A 24,559-nucleotide genomic window follows, 5' to 3' on the forward strand; every position below is an offset into this window, starting at 1 on the left:
CTGGAACAGAAGTCATGCACGTCATCAGGGCTCTGCTCTGTGCAGTTCATTACCTCATTCCACCCCTGCATGGCTGAGGCAGGAAGGAGGATGACGTTCTTTACTCCATTTATTGTACTCAAGAATGATAAAAACTCCCTGTGGAGCTTAACATCAGCCTTACCATGGGAGTGCAAGGGGCTGGGAAAAGCAAGTTCATGATGAGTTAGTGAATGCACAGCAGAGAGTGCAATGGGAATGAGAGGCTGAGGAAGAATGTCCAAGAGAGAATTCCTCTAAACAAAGCAGTGGAGATAGAGAGGCAAAATTCTCACCATAAATCAATATTGTGATTGTGCTTCGGTGGTTCTGACTTTAATATCTACCCTGAGATGTCACACAGGGTTCTATATTTGCAAAGTCACATAATTTTTTTCTAAAAGCAATACATTTAGTTCAACTTGGGTGTAAATCGGAGAAAGTAACCTACAGGCTGATGCTCACAGAACACTTCTAACAGTGAAAAGGGCAACACTGCCAGGAGAAAGCATTACTTTCAAGATGGGTTTGCTAGCTTAGCAGAAGTTAGACTTGGAAAAGTTGTATTTTGTTAGTTGTTTTCTGAGGACTGCGTGGGAATGTTCCCACATACTTTCAAATCCAAACCCAGGAGAATTTTAGTAGAGGAGATATAAAATAAATCAACACAGCACAGAATACACAATTTCAGGGGACAGCACTGTAGCCTTTGAGGCAGTATCACAGAACTGGAGGCTAAACACTAACCCTGGCCTTATTCTTTCTAAGCTGTGTCTGAAGTCAGAGCTGTGTCCAGCACCTTCCTTCTGGGAAATTGCTGCAAGCCAGATGAACACACCAGTGCTAAGAAACAACTGAAAGGAAAGCTACTGTTCTCTCTTCCAAACTCCTGAACCCTGCAGCTAATACTTCATAAAGAAATGCTCAGGAAGAAAAAAAAAATTGATTATTGACTTTAAAAGATGGAGTCTGCTTTTATTAGAGACTTGCTCCAGGGTGCACATCATGTGGTGATAACTGCTTTTGTCTTCTGCTCCAAGTAACAAACAATATTATTCCTAAGAAAGAAAACTCCCACCATTTTACCAAACCAAAATCTTCCTGCACATCCAGCATCTACCACAGGATGAAATATTGCCTGTAACTTCCTTCCCTCCAGAACCCAAGGCTTAACTCAACTGCACACCAATACCAGCCAGGAAAGCACAGCAATGCCCATGCAAGACCTGGAGAAACCATTAACCCTGATTAACAGTGAAAACCACTCTGCAAAGAAATGAGAAAATCTCAGGCAGTCTTTGTAAAATCCAGTTTCATTTGGTCAAGGCTGCACAATGAAATATTTCTTTGGCTTTGTAGACAGGACTAAAGAAAAAATTCACACAATAATGTACTGCCCACAGAAGCCTACAGAAAATATATTAGAATGTACTTGCAAAAATTGGTGTTAAATTGAGGCTGCTGCACATATACACTCTGTTTCTCATCATCAGCAAGCCTCAGTGCAGTAAATATTTTGGGATTTGTGTACAAATTACTCTTGACAATGCAGTATTTGAGAATGAAGTGTTAAAGAAATCTGAATGAAGAGGATGGAAACAGCCCATAAAAGTAAACATGCAAAAATCAACACACAGTATTATTCATATTTCTTTGAAGTGCCTGCTTACTGCATACTACAGGAAAGTAATTAAAGTTAAAAGGTACCTACTCTTACCTGGTAACCTTCAGTCTTCTTTTGGCACCATTTCAACAAAGCATTCCTCTTGGAGCCCCCATACTCCCGGGCCAGGGCTGCCAGAGGGTCCTTTCTCTCCACACTAAACCAGGGAAGAAGGGAGAAAACAATAAATACACTTCATCTCTTTATATTTTTAATTTTTTAATATCTTTAATGTCTGTATGACAAAGCAGATGGCAGCACAGAACATGAACATAAACCAAACTGACTTAAGTTTTGGAGCTTGCAATTAGTATTTTCCTTTACACAAGGTGGTGTCACTGCACATGAAGAGCTGAAAAAACAGAAGCTGTGGATATCCAGGGGTGTGTGTTAATAAAACATTTCTGCTATTATTTTCATCAGCTTTGCCTACACAATTTTGAAGTAATCACTTTATTTTATATGTTGAAAACTAGGATTTAGGTGTAAAATTGAAAGAAATTGCCTAAGGAATCTGTAACAGTAAATTCACACCAGTTGAGCTGCTGCAAAACAAGTTCTTGAATAAAATGAAAAATGTGACAGCTAAGGACATTTAAAGGCCAACAGTGAAAACACCCACATTGTTTCCACTCTACAGCTTCTACTAGTGGAAATAACAGTGGAGATCAGAGGAAAATATATGTTTTTTCTCAAGAGAGAAGAAAATTGTATCCAATTTCCTTCAGCCCTCAGAGCCTCTGGTTTTTAGCTCACCACAACAAGCAAAATGACAGTAAGATAATGAGGGCTGGCCACATGTGCTTATGATGGAATTCTTGTGTACTTGTTCCTGGCTCCTGAAAGCTTGCTATCCCCATTTCCCATTTCCCAGATAACTGTGAGCCTGACAATCTGAGCTTTCATATCTGGATGTAACAGAGCCTGGTAATTCCCAAAGACCAGCCAGCAGAGTCTGCTCTGGAGACAAGAGATCCTCCAGATTAAATCCCCCAGACTGAAACATCCAGATTAAATCCCCCAGATGAAAACATTTATCTTGGTTCCAGGTAATGCTGTTGGACTGTCCTGTTTTTCCCAGGAAACTGGGCTGATACCTGAGTTTGCTTTGGGGTTTCAAGCAGCTGGGGGTAGAGGAAAGCATCCTGCTGCTGAAGGCCATTGGGGGTTTGCTCAGGGATTCCAGGGAGGGGCTTTTGCGGAGGTAATGGTCTGGTTTCAGCTCTTCGTTCCTCCCCTTCAGAAGGTCTGTGGGAAATCAAAAAAAGCTGTCAGTTTGCAGCCTGAAGAATTTGATTAATCACTGTCCTGCCACCCCAGCACACAATATGTAGTCTGTTGTTTTGATTCTAAACAAATGTACTCATTTGTTCATTAAACACACATGGGGCTAGGAAACCTTGAGCAGATTAGAGGTGACCACAGCAAGGAATGGCTTTGATGATTTCAACAGTACAGGCTGCCTGGTTTCCTGTGATTGATACTCCTGCTGGGGGGTAGGGGCCTCAGGTGAATGAAGGGAAATACCAAAATCTGCAGTCTCAAAGGTTCAAAAGCTGAGCACCAGATATCTTCACCAGATGACTGAGCAGCCCTAGTACAATGATTTCTTTTTTGCCATTAGCAGATTTGTAACAAGAAAGCCTCTTGTCTCCTGAACACAGCCCAGGAAAGGCACTTACTCCTCATGACGGTCTGAGATCCACTCTGACATAACTTGGAGAAGGCTCAATATATTCACAGCATATACATCTGTATTTTTCATACACATATTATGTAATTTATATACTGTATTTATTATATATATTGTTATATGGTAAAAAAAGCCACTGCACATGAATACAAGAGGTGATGTAACAAGCCAGGACTGCACATCATGTTATCAGAAATTACTGGATGTGGAACACAACTTCTCCACCTTTTTCAGTTACATCCTTACGATAATTACCAATTAATGCCAATCACCGAGGTGTGAATTCCTTCTTATCTCAGCTTCAGCTCCCTTTGACTTATTTCTGGGTGCTAGAAAGTCCAGACAGAGCCAGGAAACCTCTGACTCTCAGAGATCACAGCACTGGGTGAAGTAACCCATGCTCCTCTCCAACTCTGTAACATTTGGGTCACATTAGGGACATCACAGAACCCAGCTGTGACACTGGTCAGATGGAATCAGCCAGAAGATTTTTATTATGGAGACTACTTCACTCTGAATTTCCTTGGGGATAATTTTTGATTCAGTGTTGTTTGCATAGGGCTTGGATCAACTGCCTTCTAGAATTATTTAGATTGGAACCAGAGCTGTTACAACCTTACAGTGAGTAAGCCTTTGCTATGGATTATTGGAACTAAATTAAATCCAGGTACAAAGAGAAGCTGTAAATACAGGAACTTGTTAGATAAGCAGCCATAAATTTTTACCATACAATGGCTTATAAAATATCTGTTGATTTTAACAGATTTTCACAGAACTGTCTATGGGTAATAACAGAAATTATCCATGGCCTAGATTGAGAGATTTATTGTTAAGGACTGGTATCATATTACACAGCTGATAGATTATTTCACTCTACAGTAAACTGGTAGAGATTAAAAAGGTCTCATGTTGTGTTTGGGATCTACACACTCATGCAAGACTTCCTGGAAACCAACTGATACAAGTAAATAAACCCTGTCCATTTCCCTAGACAGAAGCAGACATTTCTGCTTGCTTAGCCAGGTTCTAATTTCTCTCCTGTATTAGCAAACTACTGCAGAAAATCCAGCCTAGCCATCAAGAAGTTGTGACTGATTGTTGGGGTTTTTTTTGTTCCTCCCTGCAGCTTTACTACAGGAATATAACATTTCATCTGTCCTTAAAAATTCAAGAATCTGTTGTTACTAACTTTGATAACAATGTAACAACTACATTCAGGACCAGATAATCAAAATAAAGGGCCTGGAGAAAATGGGAAACACTGGTAGGAAAGAATATTAAATGACAAGAGAACAAAAGCAAAGTGTGAAATGAAAACAAACTCATCTCTTGAGAACTCTCAAAACAAACTATTTCCAGCCCAAATATGACTGCTCCTAAAACAGTCACATCAGTATCTGAAATGTTTGATGTATTTCAAATGAAGCTCAATTTAAAAACAAATAAACCCTCAGAAGACAGTGCTTTGGGATTGTTCCAGAGACATACATGTTGAACAAAATCCAACCCTCTCCAGTTCCACAGTGTGGATTAGAGAGGTGCCATGGATCCTTCAGAATAAAGAAGGGGAGTTTGTGTTGGCAAACCACAATAAATCAGCTATTTTTTAGTTATGATCAAGATGGGAATAGAAGCACAACAAAATTAATAAGCTCTGTAAAATAAAAAAGACACTGGAGGCACTTTCCATGTTTCCTTTGACCATGTGAAAAGAGGAAAAATGGCTCAGGCTGAGGTAGCTAATAACAGTTTAATAATTACAGTTAATAACAAGTTTACTTAACAGAAAGAGGCAGTATCTGTACATTTATCACAACTTACCTGCCAGAGGGAGGTCTGACAGATCTGCATGTCTAGCAATGCCCTTGCTGGCTGGCTTGGCATTGTTATACACAGAATGTCTCTGTGAAACAAAGGTGCAAAAGGTAATTGAAGAAAAATTGGCCATCTTGCTTTAATAGGTGAGCAGAAAGAAGTTTCTGCTATCTCAAGAGCACAAAGCCTGTGGAGGGATACAGAAACCTTTCTAGCAGCACCTAGAGTTGGGTAAGTAACTGTGAAAAACAGAAGGACAAAGGGACAATATTTTATCTGGTAATACATTGGTTCCTGAACTACTTCACACTTCCATTTGTATGATTTTTCTCTTGCCAAACACAATTTAGAGTCACAAACCAGAAGTAAGGATGCCTGTTCCCAATCCTAACTCTGCTCCCAACACCCTGAGTCATTATGTCAGGAGGATTCTTGTCTCTGCAGCCCCAGCACCAGTCTTCAATGAACACCCCATCATCATCAGGCATTAACACAAGTTCCCAGACCTCACTGGATAACTGGGAGCACACACCTTGGAAACTTCAATGCCTTGTCTCCCAACTCACATGCCAGCTCACTAGTCCAGTGTGATGTTTCTTCTATCTCACTCCCAATAACTGAAAACTCTTTTCTGACCCATGGTGATAAAAGCTCAGAACTGTAGTCCAGAGTTCACATCCGTCCACCAAGACCTCTAAGCTGAAGTCCAGACAAACTCACTTTGATCCTTTTTGTTAGGACCACAGCATTCGATGTTCCACAGCAAACAAAGAGAAGAGTTTCCCCTTCCCCTTGTCAGCAGATGCTGGAGCCAGCACTGTGTCCACCTCTTTTGAATCTACAAGGACAGAAGAGCTCCTTGTACCTGCATTGGGGAAACAGCAGCTGCTGGGGCTGTCCTCACTGGGATTCCACTGAGAGGGCTCCTGGGCACCTTGTGAACTGGGATATTTTGTCCACTGCTACCTGCAAGGAAAAACCACGGAAACATCTGGATTTCAAACGAAACTATCTTTTTTCATATCAGGGAACCACTGTGTAGTGACATTCCATATTTATTCACCAAGCACTGACAGAGAACAGAACACCCATCCAGAAGCAAGAAGCAGATCCTGCTAGAAATTTTTTTACTACAAAGTACAGTGTCCAAATACCTGAGCATCCCAAGTCAAAGGACTTTATCAGTGACTTCACAGTGGCTGCAGATTCTGGAGGTGTGGGAGATGCTCTGCTGAGGCAGACCCCTTGCCAGCGGCTGGCTGTGTCTGACTCCAGAGAATCCACCTCTTCAGCTGCCAGCCTGCAAGGCACAAACCACAGCAAAGTCAGGGCCAGCAGGAAGTGCAAGCACTGATTAAAGGTGTCCATTGATAGCAAGGTAAATCCAACAGTGAGCAGGTTTTACTGCATGCCCACAACATGGATCGCTCTAAGAACATTCAGGTCCTTTTCTTGCAGTGCCTGGCAAGCACAATCACTGAGTCTAACAAACTTTTCTGCATTGTTAACCATTTCATCCCTATTCCCAAGCCTCACACAGGAAGGAGGATTTTCATAGGAAAAAAAAAGAGCAGTTTGATGAGACTTTTGAGTAATTATCAATAACTACCTGAAGATGGGTTTTCAATAGAGCACAGGTGTCAAGGGCTGCTGTGGCTCTCAGTTTACAGTGAGCAAAAGTAACCAAAAGACAAATACAGTTCAGAGTAAAAACTCAATACTTAAAACTTATCAACAGAGACATCTGCTAAATAAATGAACCCTCAATCACAATTCATAAGCACTTATATATAACTTATCCAGGAAATAAAACTCTTTAAGTGCTTCATCCTAGCAGACATAGGAAGGCCAAAATCCAATGGCTAGAATGAAGACAGACAAAGCAAAGAGAAAATGTTTCATATTTTAACAGGAAGCATAAAAAAGTTACTCCTTTGAAAAGAAATTCTGAAGTCAAGATCAGGTGCTGGACTTACAGGAGTTCATATAGGAAGGCCCAGAGCTGTGTTAAACATCAAATATAATCACACAGTGAAAGTTGCTCCTGGTCAAGTATTTCACATGATATTGCTTAGTGACTTACCTGTATTTCTCAAGTAGACTTGGAGTGCAATTATCTAGCTTTAGTTTAGGAAAGCTGCAAGCAAATAAAAGTCTACTCATGTAAAAAGAGATTATTTGTACCTCTTCCACCTGCTCAGAACCTTGACATGAGCTGCTGAGCAGCAGCTTCTGAGCTATCACCACTCCTCCCTGTATTTACAGTGTCTGATACACACCAAGAGCAACATGAAGACAAAACCAGAAATTATTTCATAAGGTGCCTGGAGGACTCCATCCAGAAAGTGCCTAGGGGGTTGAACAACTGTGAGCCAAAAATAGAAGTCAGAGCCTTTTCCTTTCCCTTTAGCCATCAGAAAATGAAAAAGGCTAAAGGGTGCCAGTGAATAAGAGAATAAGAGTGACTCAAGTTTCTATTTCTGGCAGGGCTTAAGGAGGTGCTGTCTTTAAGCAGACTTTTGCTATTTCTTTAATTCACTGAAGCTCCTTGTGTGCCAGGGGAGCCTGCAGAGGCAGATGGCTGGAGAAAAAGCCATTTCAGTTCTATTCTCCTTTAATCCAATAAGGAGGAAAGGCAGATTGGAGAAGATTCACTGAGTTCTGAGGGAGCAGTGTTTTGTTAGCCTTAAGTTCCAGCCTTGACTTCGTCTTCTGTGGTTCATAAAGCATAACAGCAAATCAGCATGTGACAGAATCTGCACCTGAGTTACACAAACCACAAAAGCTAAAAGTCCTGTAAAGTAGGGAAGAAGGCTAAATTTCTGCCTCAAGACCCCAAACCACCCAGTTCAATCTGTTACACTTTCAGTCTTGCCTTTGACTGCAGAAGGATGCAAACATGTTAAATGGAGTAACTAGACCAGCCCCTGTGCCACAGAAGAGTCAATTGAGAACTCAGCTGCCATTATTCTATCATTATGAGGATTTAAGTGCTGGAGTTACAACCAGTTTCCCTTTTTTTGTTAGGATGCTTCCTGCAATCTTCCATCTGTATATTTATAATAGGCAGCCTGAAACAACCTCCTTAAACACAAATTAAACACAATCACGACAGAAAACTGAGGCCTCCCTTGCTGCAAACCTTGGCAGAAAAGGTAAGAACAACAGTCCTGAGAGCCACTTGCTTCAACTAAAACAACACATGCCAGCCAACAAGCAATGGAGAGATGAAACTGGTGAGCACTTAACCTTAAAAAGAAAAATCTGTATGATAGGGGGATGCATGTGTGTGTACAGAGATGGGCTTCTTAAGAGAGAAGCAGAACAGCAGGAGCTCAACTTGCAGTAGCTAATTCAGGACAGTACAGAACACAAACTAGAAAGATTAATGGTAAGCCATAACTTCAAACCCAAATTTACTCCTCCCCATGCACAAAATTTCTTCAGCTTAGCACATCTTAGGCCATCCAAGAGACTACACAAGTTCTGCTACAAAAATGAGAGATTTGAACAAAATGTCAGCAAGTGCAGTATGCTTTCCTGGAAACAAGAATGAATGGTTCACACAGATAAATGCTGCACGTGCAGCTGGCTGAAGTGGAGCAGCTCCAGGAGGAAGCAGAGCACTGGAGCCACAAAGGAATTCAAACGTGCAGTCCCTTTCACAAAACCACTGCTGAGTTTCATTCATTCACTGGTGAGAAAAAAAGATGCAGAGAGCTTTTCTCTAACAGCAAGAGTGAGTCTCCTTGTTTTCTAGGTTTGAAATATGTTGACAACTGACTGACAACAAGGTGCAAGTCTTTCAGGGCTTAATGTACAGATTTTTGGCAAACTCAGCCTTCTCATGTTTGCAAAATTTCTAAACTGCTCTGATGACTGTTACAGGAGGCCTTAGAGCACAGGACCATATTTTCAGAAATAATGACTCCCGAATCTCATCTTTGACACAGTTCCTGTCATTGTGACTCCTCCTGAACTCCAAGGCACACAAAGAAGAGACACACAGCTACTGCTGCACAGAATAGAAGAGAGGCCAAGGGCAGGCAGCAGACAATTCCAAACACTTAAACATTTATTTGGCACTTCAATGTATGTTTCTTAAACATAAAAATCAACATTCAACAGCTGTCAGCACAGCAGAGAAAGGCAACACAAGTGTGCATATAGGCAAACACTCCAGTAGCACGGCACAAAGGTGGGGGCCATGCCAAAACCAGGACATCCTGTGGAATTCTCCACTAGCTCAGCCTGCTCCCAACACCAGGCCCTTGCTAGATCTTCACATCCAGAAGAAAAGGACAGAAATCCCATAGCCAAAACACAGAATTCCAGTCCTGGAACAAACAGTGAGAATCTCCTGGTAGAGATGGTGATCTCTGAGTTTCTCCTCAGCATCCATGGAAAGCTCTCTCCAGGTGTCTCCAGCTGCAGAGCTGAACTTCAAGTTCTCCCTGATCATCATATACTTCACCTGAGTTAAAGGCATGAGAACAACTCCTTTCTGAGAGGGTGTTTACTAGGGGCTTGATATGTTCGTTTCTTTTCCTTCTGCTCTCTCCATCTGCAGTTCTTACAGGAGGACAAAGCCCGCAGGGAACTTTCCCCGGGAAGGTCACAGCAGGACATGCTCCGTGGTTGTCCCTTCCCAGCAGCACCGGGTCGGCCGTGCCACCCAGTGGCGAGTGCCTTGTCAATGCAGGAGTGGAAATCAAACCAGCACAGCAGCTGAGAATGAGTGAGTAAATCCGTGTTTCCACTCGTTTTGCTGCTGGATTTCAGTGACCTATCCCCAGGTTTGTGTGTCTCTATAAGCCACCTGTTCTCTTACATGTATTTAGACACACAAAGATAGATCATAGAATATAATGTTACATGGAGAATTTATGTATATGCCATTAAATTTTACAAATCAGACATACACAGGATAATTTTTGCTTAAGGTTAAAATGGCATGTTTGAATGCCTGTTTTGAGGAAAATAGCCCCATCCCTCCAAAAAAAAGCTCTCAGTTATTTCAGATCCCCAGATCTCTGTGATTACTTCTTATGGCTTAGCTGGCTTTAGAGTAATTCAGAACTTCTTCTGCCTCCTGGTGTCTTCTGAAGAAAGAAGCCTTCTGAAACAAAGAGAGAGGCTCTTGCCCTTGGGGAAGAGGTGGACCTGAGCATTCACACTTTGCAATACACTTGAATTTCGCAGGGTAATAAAAAAAACAGAGGTGTTTTCTTGTATTGAAACTTCCCTTTTTCAGCTGGGAGTTGAAGGCAAGTCCTGCAGTGTCTCAAAGGCCTGGCTGTGCCTCCTTTCAGGGCTGTGCTAGCTGGCAGAGATCAGGCACCTGTGGAGACACACAGCAGTTGTGGAGGTTATGGAGAGCCACACCATGCCCACCCCGAGGTACAACCCTCTATTTTACATCCTCCCATCATCTCTAAATTAGGGGGAGCCAGGGAAACATCAGTGGTGTGGCTGGGACAGGCAAAGGAGCACCTTAACACTCCACTAATTTGGCTTTGAGCACCAACAGTACAAAACACAGAATAAGTCTGTGTTGCTCAGATAGGAAGAAATTAATTCTTTACAGCCAGGGAATCAGTGTAGGACAAAGATGGTGGTGTTCCTGGCCTTCCTCTCCTCCCTTCAGACTATTCATTTCAAAGGGGGCACAGGGACCCATCCAGGCAGCTGAGCTGCTCTACCTCAGCCAGAGTTGCACTAGAGGGGATGGCATAACCTCATCCAATGTAAAAAAAACCCACCAGGAACTACCTAACAAACCCAAACCCCCAAACAACTCTGAGGAGCAAACAAACACTGCTTTGAGAGCCCTGCTCTGCCATCCTCCTTTGCTTGCTGTGAGAGCAGAGTGAACTCTCAAACCTCTGTGAGACAGAACAGCTGCAAACACAGGCACAAATGAGCAGCACATCAGCACATACAGACTGACAGGGTTTAATACACAGAGTACAAGCTCATTTCCAGGAGAAAAGCATGTGACACTGCCATGCTGTGGCATTGGAGACTTTAGGAGGAAAAACAGAAGCAAATTAGTGGGATGCATCACAATCTTCAGTTTAGGCTTCCGTTTGAATATCTGGTTAATTTTTTCATTATTCTACAAAGTCGCTCATTTAATTACAGATTTAATTTCTCTAAGTACTACTCCTGGCCCAAATGTCTTCCCCTCCATGTTCTTAGTTCAAGGCAAAAAAATGCTTTAGTGCCAAAATAATTTTGACAATTTGAAGCCGAAGAGTCAAAGCAAGACCTTGAAACTTTTACTCAGGATTTTATCCTGTCTGGTCTCAAAAACCTCTAAGGATGGAGATTATTTCTACTACCTGTGAGGAAACAGCTCCACAACAAAGGATTGTAAGCTTCTGCATTTTATTGCAGAGAAGTAACATTAATTAGGATATAAAATATCATAGAAGACTGCCTGAAGCATGGGTTAATCAATTTGTAGTTTCACCCAGTACTAACCTGGGAGAAGTTAACTCCTTTTTCCCTTATTCCATTTGGTAGATGCTTGTCCAACCTCCCCCCAGCATTCTCAGTCATAGAATTAAGACATTTAATCTGTGTTAAAGATGCCCTTGGGAGGCTCTTACCTTCATTCAGTTGAACTCTGATGACCTCATCAGGATTTTTTCTGCAAGTTCTTGGGCTGTTCCTAAACCAAAAATGACTTTTTGTCTGATTAGAAGAACGTAACGGTGAAATCAAACTTGGAGGCAGGAACTCAGGCAGCCACAGGCAAACATTAAAATGGCAGGATGTTGTAGGAGATAAATTGGCCTCAAGATGAATTTATGAGGTGGAGTCTAACGACCCTCAAGAGATGGCTGAGATTTTGCCAAAAACCTTTGAGTAGCAAGCTCTTTGGAAGGTACATTTTCCAATAAGAGCTTAAAAATCAGACAAACTTTCACTAGGGACTGTCAGACATTCAGCTGAGCGTGCAGCTGCTCAGCATTAGCAAACATGAGGAATACTTTATAGGCTCTGTTAAAGTATCATGCTACAAACTGCTTCCACCAGTGCTGAGCACACACCAAAATCACCACAGGCACCAGAATCCACTGCTGAGTCTGAGCAATGGCATTTGTGAGAGCTGACAAAGTGACAAAGAGAACACCCCCAGAACTTCCTGGGTGAAAGAAGCTGAGGTGCTGGGGGAGACAGAGACCTCAGGAATGGAAAAAAGATCTGTAAGTGTAGAACTGGCTCTCAGCAGGAGCTTTGGCAACTTCAGGAATTTGTTTCATGGGTCAGTAGAGTTTTGAAGCTGCAGTGTTTAGCTGCTGATCACTGGTTTGTTTAGACAGGGACTTCCACAGGCTTCATTATGTTCCCCATACCACTCAGTACAGACATTTTGCACACTCTGAGAGTCAAATTAATTATCCTGATGGATGCAAAATTTGGTTTCATTACCTGCCTTTGAAAGGGAATCATTTTGCTCACTGCAGACAGTACATCTGGTTCCATGACCAAGGCAATACTCAAAGCAAGCTACACAGACTCAACATGACACAGAGACAGACACATCCATGTGTGTGTGACACAGAGGGAGACACAAAAGCCAAAACTGACTTCATTAAATACATGTCTGAACACTTCCTCCTGGAACTACAGCTGTATGGATTCTGGGGTTCCAATTTAAAAAGGAGTATTTCCAGCTCAGGCTTCTTATACTAAAGAGCTGATCATGTTCCTTATAGACAAAATATAAATATTCCAGTTTGCAAATTAGCAGGTCATCTTCTATTCATTTGAAGTACTATCAAATATATCTTAAAAGCCAAAATAATACAGAGGGGAAGCTATGAGAATATGATTCCCCACCCTCATACAGGAACCCTGCTTTCAACAAGAGAAATTTCATTAAGAACAAATTAGAAATGGAAACAGAGCCCAGAACCATAAGTACTGTCTGGTAATCATTTTGTCTGAGTACATGATCTGTAACAGCTTTTCTTTGCATCCACTTGGGACTCTGCTAATGAAACTGGAGCCTAAAAACATTCCTTTATTTTCTGAAAAGAAGTTTTTCTGTTTGTTCAATCCAGGCGTTCTGATCCCTACACCTCCACAAAAAACCTCTCCCATGTTTTTAGTCCCATCTACTGTACAGCTGCTGTGGAAACTCCTGAATGGAAAAGAGTGAGCAAATAAGTGCAATGTAGAGCTGGACTGTTACTTCACCTGAAAGAAATGAGAGGATTCACCCTCTTCCTGTGATCATTCTGCCAATGGCCACAAATGTACCAGGAGAGAGATTAAAACACAAAATCTACAGGAGTAAAATTAATTTGACACATATTTCTGATGAAAAGATGACTGCTTGTGTTACTTTGTATTTCTTCATTGACTTCCCTCCGGTTAAGAAGTTCTCTTGTGGAATATCTGTACCCAGCCAATCCTTCCACAGATGGTTTAATACAGCTGCACAGAGTTACAAAGGCATCACCATGTTGAGTAAAGGCATCACCATGGATGCTGGCAATTATTACCACTTAATATTTGCTGATTAAAACCTTCATGGCTTAGTTGACAGAACTAGACTGCCAAAAAGAAAAAGAACAGAAACATCTTAGAATAAGAGACAACAAAATCTGCCAGAAGAGTTAGAAACAGACGAGATGCACATCAAGCCAGCAAATAGTTACTGACAAAGCACTGTTTGCATGCGTGTTAGCAGGCACACAGAGCAAGTCTTGGCCTTGGTAAACAGTAAACAACCAACCTGTTGCTGCCCTTCACTTCATCCAGCTCCTTCTGCAGTCTGGCACTCTTCTCCTCCTCCTCCTGCAGCTTCCTCTTCACCACACGGAGCTCCTGCTGAGCTTCACACTTAATGTCATTGGCTACAACCACTGCAGTCTGCAGGTCAGCCTGGAAACGCCTCCACTCCTCTGTGTCCTCCTGGAAAGAGCAATAAGAACCCCAAATTGCTGAAAAATGCACCCACTCGAGCTGAGCACGTCTCTATTGCAGTGATCACAAGTAACCAGTTTTCCCACAATTTTCCCACAATTTTAAGGTGGTGCTGGGCCAAACTGAACACTTGCCTCTTTATACTACCAAAAATATGGCCAAAGAAACTCATGCTAAGTTTTCCACTCTGATATTGCCAAGAAGTCCACAGTGAAGAGAATGAAGACTTAAAGGGTGCAGAAAGAATTTCTGCTCTTGTTCTAGGAAAACACAATGCCAGTATTGCAATAAAATCTCAGCTTATCTTTGCCTTGGAGCTTAAACCTTACCTTCATCTGCTTAGTCAGAGCTTTCAACTGCCTCTCTGTATCTTGCTTTTGTTCTTCCAGCTTCATTGCTTTACCTAGGAATGATAAAAAACGTGAAAAGATTATTAAACACATAAAGGCAACACTGAAAGTGAGAAGGGGAGGGCAGAGCAGCTGATTTGGTTTTGCTTCTGGTAATTCCACTAAAATAGACTAAACTGGATTAAGACATTGTCAATCATCAATAATAGAACCCACAGTAGATCTGGTACTCAAAGATCTCTAAAATACATCATTATTTTCAGGTATTAAACCAGACTGAAATTTAAACAAGTGAATCCATATGCATTCACTTGCTCAGCACACACATCCCAAGGGATCACTGATGTGAGGAACAGCCACTGGTTCCACCAGGTGGCAGCTCCCCGTCCAGAGCAGCCTCGACTTCACTGCTCTTCCCAGTGCTCTGCCCTAAAAACTCTTTAATAGAAATCCAGTAATTCCAATTTCTGAAATGGGTAATACTTCATTCACTGAAGCATGAGGCTTGGAAACTGTCTCTAATGTCCCATCTATAGCACCCTCTGTTAAAATAAAATGAACAGAAGGGAATATCCAAAATTGGAATATTGGTAAAGGTCAGACCTCCTCCTCCCTGTTGCAGCCATAACTGAGCCCCCCAAATAAGCTCACTTCAATCTCTGTTAAAATAGTAATTCTACGCATGAACAGAAGGGAATATCCAAAACTGGAATATTGGTAAAGGTCAGACCTCCTCCTCCCTGTTGCAGCCATAACTGAGCCCCCCAAATAAGCTCACTCCAATCCTTTTTTCCAGCTCCACCTACTTTCTAGGTCACTGATGAGCTGGTTATTGTGGAGTTTTATAGCACGATGTTGTTCCACCTGGTCTTCCAACTCAAAAATGGTCTCCTTCAGGTTTTTGATATCTGCTTCATTCTCTGATGTCTTCTCCTGCAGCTTCTGGCTGGTTCTGCTCAGTTGCTCAGCCTGTCGGTCACACACCTCCTTCAGCTGACCATACTCATTCTCAGCCTGGGAGGGAAGAAAAAAGCTGCAAGTTTGTCCATATTTCTTGGGAGATCTCACTCATTAGAGACTTTACTTGTGGATTTAAGCATTGTGTACACCCAGTTTCAATGAAAATGAGAGTCTCAAGAAGCAGAGATGAGAGATGAATGTCAGTTTTCTTTCCTGGCAATAAAGATAATACAAGATGCTGCAAAGGAAATGAAATTTTCTATATGATGACCACAATTCCAAACCAATCTCTGCAGTTAATGAAGGGAGAGGAATTATATTCCCGGAAATCTCCACTTCTATTTCTGTAGAACATTATGAAAGTGATATCACTGCCTTAGGCTGATGATCAGTTCATCCACATTAACAATTTGCTGCTTTTACCATGTGCATTTTCAATGGACTGTGAAAACACACATAGCAGAGCCAGCTACTGCAGATAAGTGTATTTCTGGATTTGGGACATCTGGAATTACTGAAAGGGGAATCTGCTGCACTTCAGTTTGTTGGCTCAGCCCACTGATCAATGCTTCCAGGTTTGGGGGGAGCTCTCTGACTAGGAAGAACTTATGGAAAAGGTGCAGGCTGCCAATTCAGTGAGCAGCACTGGCACAGCCTCACTGCAGGGCAGCCTTACAGAAGCCTGTGGTCTTGTTTGGGTGTCACAAATAGCCAATGATTCAAAACAGCTTAATTCGAGGGAAGGGAAGAGTAAAAGGAGGGAAATCTGTGGTTTCCAAACCAAGCAATAAAAAGTTTGGTACAGAGTCTGAGCACTCAGCAGTTTTTCATTTATTCTTCATGACCTGCAGCTCCAGAAAGCACTTGAGAAAAGTGGAGGAAAGCTTCCTCTACTAACTCCATTTGCTGTGGTCACCTATTTTAGCTGAAAGGACATCTGGATTTTCTAAATCGCTCAAACCATGGAGGTGCTTTTTGGCAATGCTCTCCTTCTCTGCAGCCAATTTTATCATTCCTCTCATGCTCCCCTCCCCATACAGGAAAGGCTGCACACTCTCTCTCCTCCTGCAGCACTGGGACATAATCACTGCTGGTGCTTTATTAACACTTGTTGAATGATGGCTCAGGCTGCAGCTCCTCTGAACAGCCAGGATCACACAGAAAACAGGGACAGTAACTTGTTTGGAGCAAAGCTATGAACTCACAAATGAGGTAAATTATTCTAAAATATTTTTATGTTACTTTACCTATCCCAAAACAGAGCTTTTTTTTTTTTTTTGTAAAAATATTTGTTTTATCAAAATCATCTCATCTGGAGCTTGACTGTGCTGTGACTTGTTGCTGCCCCATCAGCTTCCCTGAGCATTAATTTATGTCCTTGTGATCTCATGATCAATGACACCTATATTTCACTGCTAATTAGTTGTGATTCATTATGCAGAATTTAATATTCACAGCTAACTATTTATGCCCTTCTCTTCATCTGACTAGCAAGTGATTTACACTATTTGTTCACAGCATATCAAAGTGCTTTCTTATTGATCTGCTCTTTGCTCCAATTCTGATAGACACAATTCTATTTACTGAAAGAGTAAATTCTACAGAAGGTATTAGGACAAAATAGTTAGGAATTTATAAATACAGATATGCCAATTGTTATTGCTGAGAAAATATGGGTAGAGCAGCAGAAACTGAGACAAAGTCATATAATCCCAGCTTCTACTAAGAGCTAATCATACAATTTAAATCCTGGAAAGTTACAATCAGTGGCTCAATAACAATGTGAAGACCAACCTATTTGTGAAAGGACAGAAACAACCACTTTATTTCAGATCTGTTATGTTTTACCTTAGACAGCAGCCCCTGAATGTGCTTCAGTTCACTGTTTGCCTTCAGCAGCTCTTGTTTCAGCTCAGTGCAAGAGGCTTCTAACTGGGCCTTTTCTGCATGGGCTACTTTGAGCATCTCCTGCACCTCAGAGTTGTCAGAGGTGCAGCCCATCACATTGATTTCTGCAGCCTTTTGTTTCTCATTCTCCAGCTGAGTTTTGAGAGAGCCATTCTCAATTTTCAGACCTTCCAAAGCAATTTTACAGTCCTCCAGACTTTTTGTCACTGTGCTGTTGCTCTGCTGTTCCACTTCTAGAAGTTTAAGCAGCTTCTCATTTTCTTCTCTCAGGCTTTTTATCACCTGCTGGGCATCCTGATGCTCCCTTTCCAAGCTTCTCAGGCTGCTGGTTAACTGTTGCTGAATGTTGAGCAATTTCTCTCTCTCAAATTGTGCTTTTTCAAGAACTTCTGCACATTTCTGTTCCAGTTCAAGGACCTTCTCCTCTTGAGCTTCATTCTTGGAGCGCTCTTGGAGGAGAGTCATGAGCTTCTCATTTTCCTGGCTCAGCTGCTCTGCTCTATCTCTGTGCTGACGGAAGGAAGTCTCCAGGAGAGCTTTCTCTTCCACCAGCTTCTCATTTTCTGTTGTCAGCTCCTGCACCATTTGCTGCTGATCCGACAGCTCCTGCAAAGTGGCCTGCAGCTCTTCTGCTGTGCTGTGGTGATTCTCCTCCATCTTTTGTATTCTCTCTGTAAGAGATGCCACAGAGAGGTCGCTAATATTGTTTGGAGAACTTCCTGCAGTGGAGCACTTGGAGCCTTTGAAGTGGTTGCTGCTGGCAGATGCCGGCCTGGAAGGCACATCTGCAATGTGCTCGAAGTCAGAGGCATCGGGTGACAGGGAGGCCTTGGTGACATCGCTGCTGGAAGAGCTGGAATTGCGCAGGGCAGCCCCGCTCACGCGCTGCCTGTGCTCCTCAGCCCTCGACGCACTCTTGGATGGGCTCCCAAAACTCGACTCTTGGGTAGTTGGGGTTGGGAGGCTGCTGTCGCCTCCACTGCTTGTGGTCGTGTCTGAGAGAGGGGAGTTCTCCAGATAAAGCAATTTCTCTTTCAAAGCACGGTTTTCTTCTCCCAGGCTAGCAAGCTCTTTTTGGAAAGTTCTGTTTTTCTCCTGAAGGGTCCTTATCAATGGATCTATGTCAACAGGTGACACTGTTTCTAAATTTTGGTTGGAAGCCCCCATTCCTTCAGCGTTGAGTGACCCTTTCTCTTTGCATTTCTTCAACTCACAACGAAGTTTGGTAATTTCCGAATCTTTCGTCTTTGCTTCTGCCAGGAGCTCTTTAACCTGAGATTCCAGAACAGCCTTGTCACCAGTTTCATTCTCTTGCTTGGACTTGCTGCTGGGGCGCACGTGTTTGGTAGGAGTTGGTGCTCCAGAAGAGGTGGGGCTGGGCTGTGTTTTCCTGGTGTTGGCCTGACCACGCAGCACAGCTCTCTCCCTGGACACTGATGAGGACAATTCCCGGGGTGCTGGGATCCCCGTGCGCTTCGCAGCCGAAACTGCTCCTTGAGGAACAAGGGATGAAGGAAATTTGAGTTAGTGCATGAAGAAAACAAGTTTCACAACAACAATGCTAGAGCCTAGACCAGTTCTGGAAAAAAAACACCTGAGTGTTTGAATAGGTTTAGTCATGACTGACTGTGTGGATTCATGTTTCAAAGGCTTGTATTATTCTGCATTTCTTCCTTTCCCATCCCCTGCAAAGGAACACAGCCTGGTAAACTTTTTCCCAGTGTGGTAATATAATATGTAAATGCTGCAACACATGAGCTACAAGCCCCTATTAATTGTATTGATGTAAAGATATAAGGATATTAATTATTTGAAAGTAAAAGTTCTTCACACTACTATGTAAAATGCTGGATCTAATCTTAATAATTTCTGAGGAAATGATCAGTAACTTAAGAAAAGATACTGTCTTTAAAAAATAAGTATTTTCATCATACACAAAACTATTTGCATTATACTCTATTTAAGCAGATCATCACAAAAGGACTGAAACATTTATGCTGAGCACAGATTCAGTGAAATATAAAACTCTTCTTGCACTTCCAACACTAAGACAATTGTGTTGCTGCAACTTCTTGCAGAGATGGATGCGAGATTTTCCATGTTTTAAATTCCCATCCTCTTATGGAAGAAGAGCAAAAGGAGCTTAGAGAGTTGATGCTGTTCTGTTCAGTTGTTGGTTGGGTTTTTTCCCCACCAACCAACAATGCAAAGCATTATGTGACTACAAGGGAAATGAAGTTTATGAGTTGTTGATTTTCATCTTTCAAAGCTCTCTTGAAATACAGGACCCCAGGCACTGAAGAAACAACAAGAGCCATCTGAACCATGGAAGTTGTAACAAGCTGGTTAAAGAAAAGAAGCTGATTCAAAGGGCAGGTATGACATGGCACTGGAACTGAAAACACCGTGAACTTATGAAAATCCTCCTCAAAATTCAGGACCTTATTCAAAAGGAAAAACCCTAAAGTACAGGACCATAAAGTGTGGGGATAGGGCACAATGAGGAGATGTTGTCCAATGCAGCCACATAAACAGGACGCAAGAATGAGTTAAGCAAATAGAAAGGGCTAGTGAGCCAGTGTTTGCAATAAAAACATCTTCTAGAAGGACTCTGGGGGGAAATCCTAGAACAAATTCCATCTCCACACATTCAGGAGGCTCTTTGCCTACACACATGTGCAGCATCCACAGAAAATCAAAGAGCATTAAGAGCAAAGGGGGGCAGACTCCCTGCCTTACACAGCAACCTCATCACCCTCCCACAGCAGAGCAGGGCATGGAAGGGTTAACAGTAACACCACCCCGTTTGCTCAGCATCTCTTTTGAAGAATGCACTGGGTTTATAAAGCCCACACAAACAGGAGCCCCTCCTCTCCCCCCAAACACACACACTCTGCAGCAGCACAATAAACACCCCGAGACAAAGAGCAGCTGAAGAAAAGCCCCCTGAAGCCGGAGCAGCGGTGGCAGGAGAGCACAGAGAGCCTCTGTCATGGCAGGGGCACGGTGAGGCCAGAGACAAAGGCTCCAGTGTTTTTGGGAAGAGATACAGGGACAGCCAGGCCCACACAGCTTCATTCAGGCACCTACAGCTGGAGGGGACAGCACAGCTCCGGGATCTCTGGTGGAAAGCACCACGAAAGCAGAGAATTCTCCTTGGCAGAGCCCAGGCCCTGGCTCATGGATCATCCCATTCCCAACCCAACCACCAGGATCTGGCACGTGTAAAACCTACTGGAATGAGCTCAGCACGTGAGCAAAGCTCGTGGTGTCCATGCAGCCAACACCAGGAGATGAAGGACAGGAGGAAAACTGAAAGGACCGTGATGTGATGTGACTGCCAACAGAAATCCCAGCTCAGCACAGCCCCTCCCTGCTCAGAGAGAGGCACAGGTGAACCCCAGGTGGGAAAGCCTTGAATGCATCCTGACCATTGAGAAGGACGAGTGTCCATCATACAGAAGCAGTTTTCACAGAAGCTGCAACTGTCCTACAGTTTTAGGATGCAAAATCCACACTACAAATGATCAGAGATGTTCTTGAATGGCACCTAAGGGGTGATTCTGTGTGGCCTTCTGTGTGTCCTGAGCTTTTATTTGATATGAAAAGGTTTTCTACCTTTCACACAAAATTTTATGACAGAATCAAGTTCTCTGAAAAACTTTTTTAATGCCCAAACTGGTTCAATAACATGACTGTCAACTGGTCAGTAATGACTAAGCAGTATTCTATAAATAGTGGGTGGTATTCTGTACATTGCAACAAATAATGAGGCAACTACACATTAGTACAAATTGCTTGCCACTACGGAAACCACATTTTCCTAGGAGATATGCTGCACTTGTAGTGATGCCAGCGTGTTTCTAATCACCACCAGATGACAACTGCAACATGATCCTGAGCAATAGAAGACATATACATAAGGATAACAATTAATGATATTTAACTGGGATTATCTGTACTCCACCAACTCCTGCCAACCTGTGCAGGCTTTGAGCTTACTCAATGTGCCTCATGTGTTTTGCAAGACTCCATGCTCTGCTGACTTGCTCTGTCATAAATCACAAGGCATTTGCTATCCATCAATAACCATTAACCAACTTGGTTTTTGCACAGCATAGAGAGACTTACATATTTTCCTCACTCCAGTCTCCACAAGCACCGTATGATACTAAAAAGTCACAATGAGCCAAAAAAAAAAAAAAAAAGTTCTAAGCACATATGTTGATCACCAAACACCAAATCAAGTATAAACACTACTTTAAAGTCTATTTTATGGGCAAGCCCCCTCTGAATGACCTTGGAATTGAGCAGTGTAGCTTGCCAGTGACTGGCTAGCCACAGCCCCAGGCTCCACAGGCAGGAGCTGCACTGAGAGCTGTGCAAGTCCCCCTGGTGATTAACTGTCCCCCAGTCTGGTGATGGGCTGTGGGAGACTCCAGACAGACACGTGCCTCCCAGGCTGCTGCATCCAGCACAGCCCTGATTTATGCTGCTGCTTTCAGTGGCTGGAATCACACAGAACTTCACTGCCTGGCCAGTGCTGCTGGTTTTGAGCAGGGGAGAGAAAAACAGCCCTGAATCTCAGTGGAGGTCACCTCACCTGGGTGCACAGTAAGAACTTGTCCATTTTCAGCTGTACTTTCCAGGTGTGAGGCATTAAACCATACCAACTGATAGAACTTATAATTCTCCAAGTGCTTTACAATTAACAGCTATTTAACTCGAATCCTCTGAAACACATAATTAATTAAGTTTAAGCTACAGGACAGGGAAGCAGAGAGAGAAAGGTCACACTAAATCAGGATTAGGGCCAGGGTTTGTACCCTGCTGTGGAGCTTTCCATGCACCACTTGCTGCCAGGGAACATTCCCCGACTTCCCACCGGTGTCAAAAGGCAAAGTATCACTTTAATGAGATAAAAGTTGACCCCTTGAGATGATCTTTGACATTTTAATCCCATTTTCAACACAACTACAATGTTTCTCACAGAAGCATCAGGATTACTCCTCAGTTTTTCCACATAATGATCCATTTCTGATCTGAGCTCTCAGCACCTTCCATAGGGACATCCATAACCAGGAGAAAATGGACTATGGAATGGAGGAAAACATTTCCCAATCCTGCAAGGTGAAGCTCAGAAGTAACATCCAAAGTAATTACAGTGGTAGCAGGCTAAGGGGATGTAGGAGGCAAACATTTTACCCGTCACAGGGGGACACGTGTGACATTATGGAATGAAGATTCAATACATTTATCTGCCTTTACATTCCATGTGCTCTGAGATAGCACATAGCACTGCACTAAAGCACCAGCCTTGAATTTACATTTCTTTTACTTGACCCTTAATTATACTAACAGTTCAAACACCTGCTTCCCCAGTCCCAGAGCAGAGGAATCATCTCACTTGGGAAGTGGCAGCATTTGACTACATAACCACCTTTGAAAATGTTCTAATTTCTGCCTTGAATCTATTTTTTAGAACTGGAGTCAATACAAAATTATTTGCCTCTGGCCTTTGTCCCATTTGTGTCCCACAACCTGCCCTTTTCTTAATCCCTCCCTCCACCAACATATTAATATCCCAAAGGTTAATGCCATGGCCTTCTGCTGTTCCACAGTGGAGTTAACAGGGAATGTTCCATTTAGTACCTTATTCCTCAATTTTAATCCTGTCATCTCTTGAGCAAACAACAACAAAAACACATTGTTTCCTTCAACATATTCAAGATTCCCCATCAGTAATTCACTGTCCCATAGTTTCAGTAGGTACTAAGCCTCCTGCACCATCGATGTAATTTAAGCACTGATCACCAAGTCATCTCACAAAGCATTTCAGTCATGTAAGACTAAAGCATGGAGACAGATGCAGCTTTGGTGTGATGTTTTTAAACAATGGATACCTTATTTGAATTGCAAGGGCAGGATAACCAACAAGAGCTAAAAGAAAGCTATTCATAGCACGCTGCAATGTTCCAGTCATACATTTCAGAAAGGCAAACTGTTGCCTGCAGACAAGTTTGTCCTCTCACGAGGAATGTTAAAGCTCTCTCATTCCAGCTCCTGCTTTTGCAACAGATCAGCAATTTCACTGTCCCGTGTCTATCATCCCTAAATCCTCCTCAGAAAGGACAGTGCAACAAGAGATTACAAAAAGAAATTAAGGACTAACTACGCAAAGCCTCCCTGGAAACAGAAGACAGAGGTGGTTCTGTCATTCTGGAATTCTGTCCTCACATGCCAGGATGTTTTAATAAAATTTCCCATCTGAACAGATCTCCTGAGCCTCAGAGAGAAAAGTGGTTCCTTGAGGGAAAGGTCAGTATAAATCAAATGGGCTGGAAGCATTTAGCACCATGGCTAAGTAAAGGGAATATTAACAGCCCACACGTGTACAGCAAACAAAAATGATTATTAAACCACCCCACACAATTTTACTGTGTTCTAGCACTTGTGGTTTAGCTGAAATATGTCCTTCTTATCAATTCTGGCTTTCAGCTCATCCTCTGGCTGTGACTTCAGTATATCCTGGACCCGAGAGCACTTCCTCAGGCTTTGCCAGGATGGGCTGAAGATGCAGAGCAGCGCCAGGAACACACAGCAAAAGCCAGGCAAGGCAGGCAGGTACCCCGTGCTCAGCCTTGCCTGGGAAAGGTCCTGGCACCACTTTCAGTTTCTCAGTAAAACAAACCTGGCTCACAGGAGTATCTTAATTTCAGCTGATTTATGACACCTGGTCTAGGACACCAAAACACAGCTGTCTAGTGCCATTTCAGATGACCTTTAGGTACGTTTAAAATACCTTTACTGCACTCTAAGATTTGGCAGCACCTGTAGGAGATTTATCCCTTGCTCCAGAGGCAGACAGAGCAACTGGGATGTCTGAAGACACCTGAAGTTCCACCAGACTTTCTTCACAGATTTACAAACCAATTTTAGAAGGCAGATAAGAGCAGCTTTTTGGTGCTACATTCAGAATTCCTCCAGCACCCCAGCACCCTTTAGCAGATTTCCAGCTACACACTGAATGATTTAACACAATGGATTAATATGGGATTCATGACATCATTGCTGTGAATTTAGTCACAGCCAAGTACAAAAGATGGCATTAGCTTGGAGTCACCACCCACACTCTCCACTGACTCACTGTGATAAACCAGCACATGTTACAGGGAGCCTGGATGTGTTTTCTGACTTCTTTTGTCAACC

The 24,559-nt window shown here is 42.7% G+C and overlaps 1 protein-coding gene across 5 annotated transcripts in view; it reads right to left on the bottom strand.

Annotated features, from left to right (window-relative positions):
• Nucleotides 1–24,559, bottom strand: part of SPECC1 (sperm antigen with calponin homology and coiled-coil domains 1) — an 86,021-nt gene that overhangs the window by 16,874 nt on the left and 44,588 nt on the right. For 4 of the 5 annotated variants that reach the window (XM_041423186.1, XM_041423185.1, XM_041423183.1 and 1 more), the window contains 9 exons: nucleotides 17,291–18,843; nucleotides 15,289–15,496; nucleotides 14,462–14,535; nucleotides 13,942–14,120; nucleotides 6,344–6,489; nucleotides 6,055–6,155; nucleotides 5,196–5,277; nucleotides 2,779–2,929; nucleotides 1,736–1,838 (listed from right to left, as the gene is read on the bottom strand). In XM_041423186.1, coding sequence (XP_041279120.1) covers nucleotides 1,736–1,838; nucleotides 2,779–2,929; nucleotides 5,196–5,277; nucleotides 6,055–6,155; nucleotides 6,344–6,489; nucleotides 13,942–14,120; nucleotides 14,462–14,535; nucleotides 15,289–15,496; nucleotides 17,291–18,843 — 2,597 coding nt within the window. Of the gene's footprint in view, nucleotides 1–1,735; nucleotides 1,839–2,778; nucleotides 2,930–5,195; nucleotides 5,278–6,054; nucleotides 6,156–6,343; nucleotides 6,490–6,963; nucleotides 10,531–13,941; nucleotides 14,121–14,461; nucleotides 14,536–15,288; nucleotides 15,497–17,290; nucleotides 18,844–24,559 lie in introns of those variants that run through there. The other variant, XM_041423188.1, reaches the window with a different exon arrangement.

This window comes from Onychostruthus taczanowskii, unplaced genomic scaffold, assembly GCF_017590055.1.
Source record: "Onychostruthus taczanowskii isolate IOZ18803 unplaced genomic scaffold, ASM1759005v1 scaffold75, whole genome shotgun sequence".
In the NCBI taxonomy this organism is placed as follows: Eukaryota; Metazoa; Chordata; class Aves; order Passeriformes; family Passeridae; genus Onychostruthus; species Onychostruthus taczanowskii.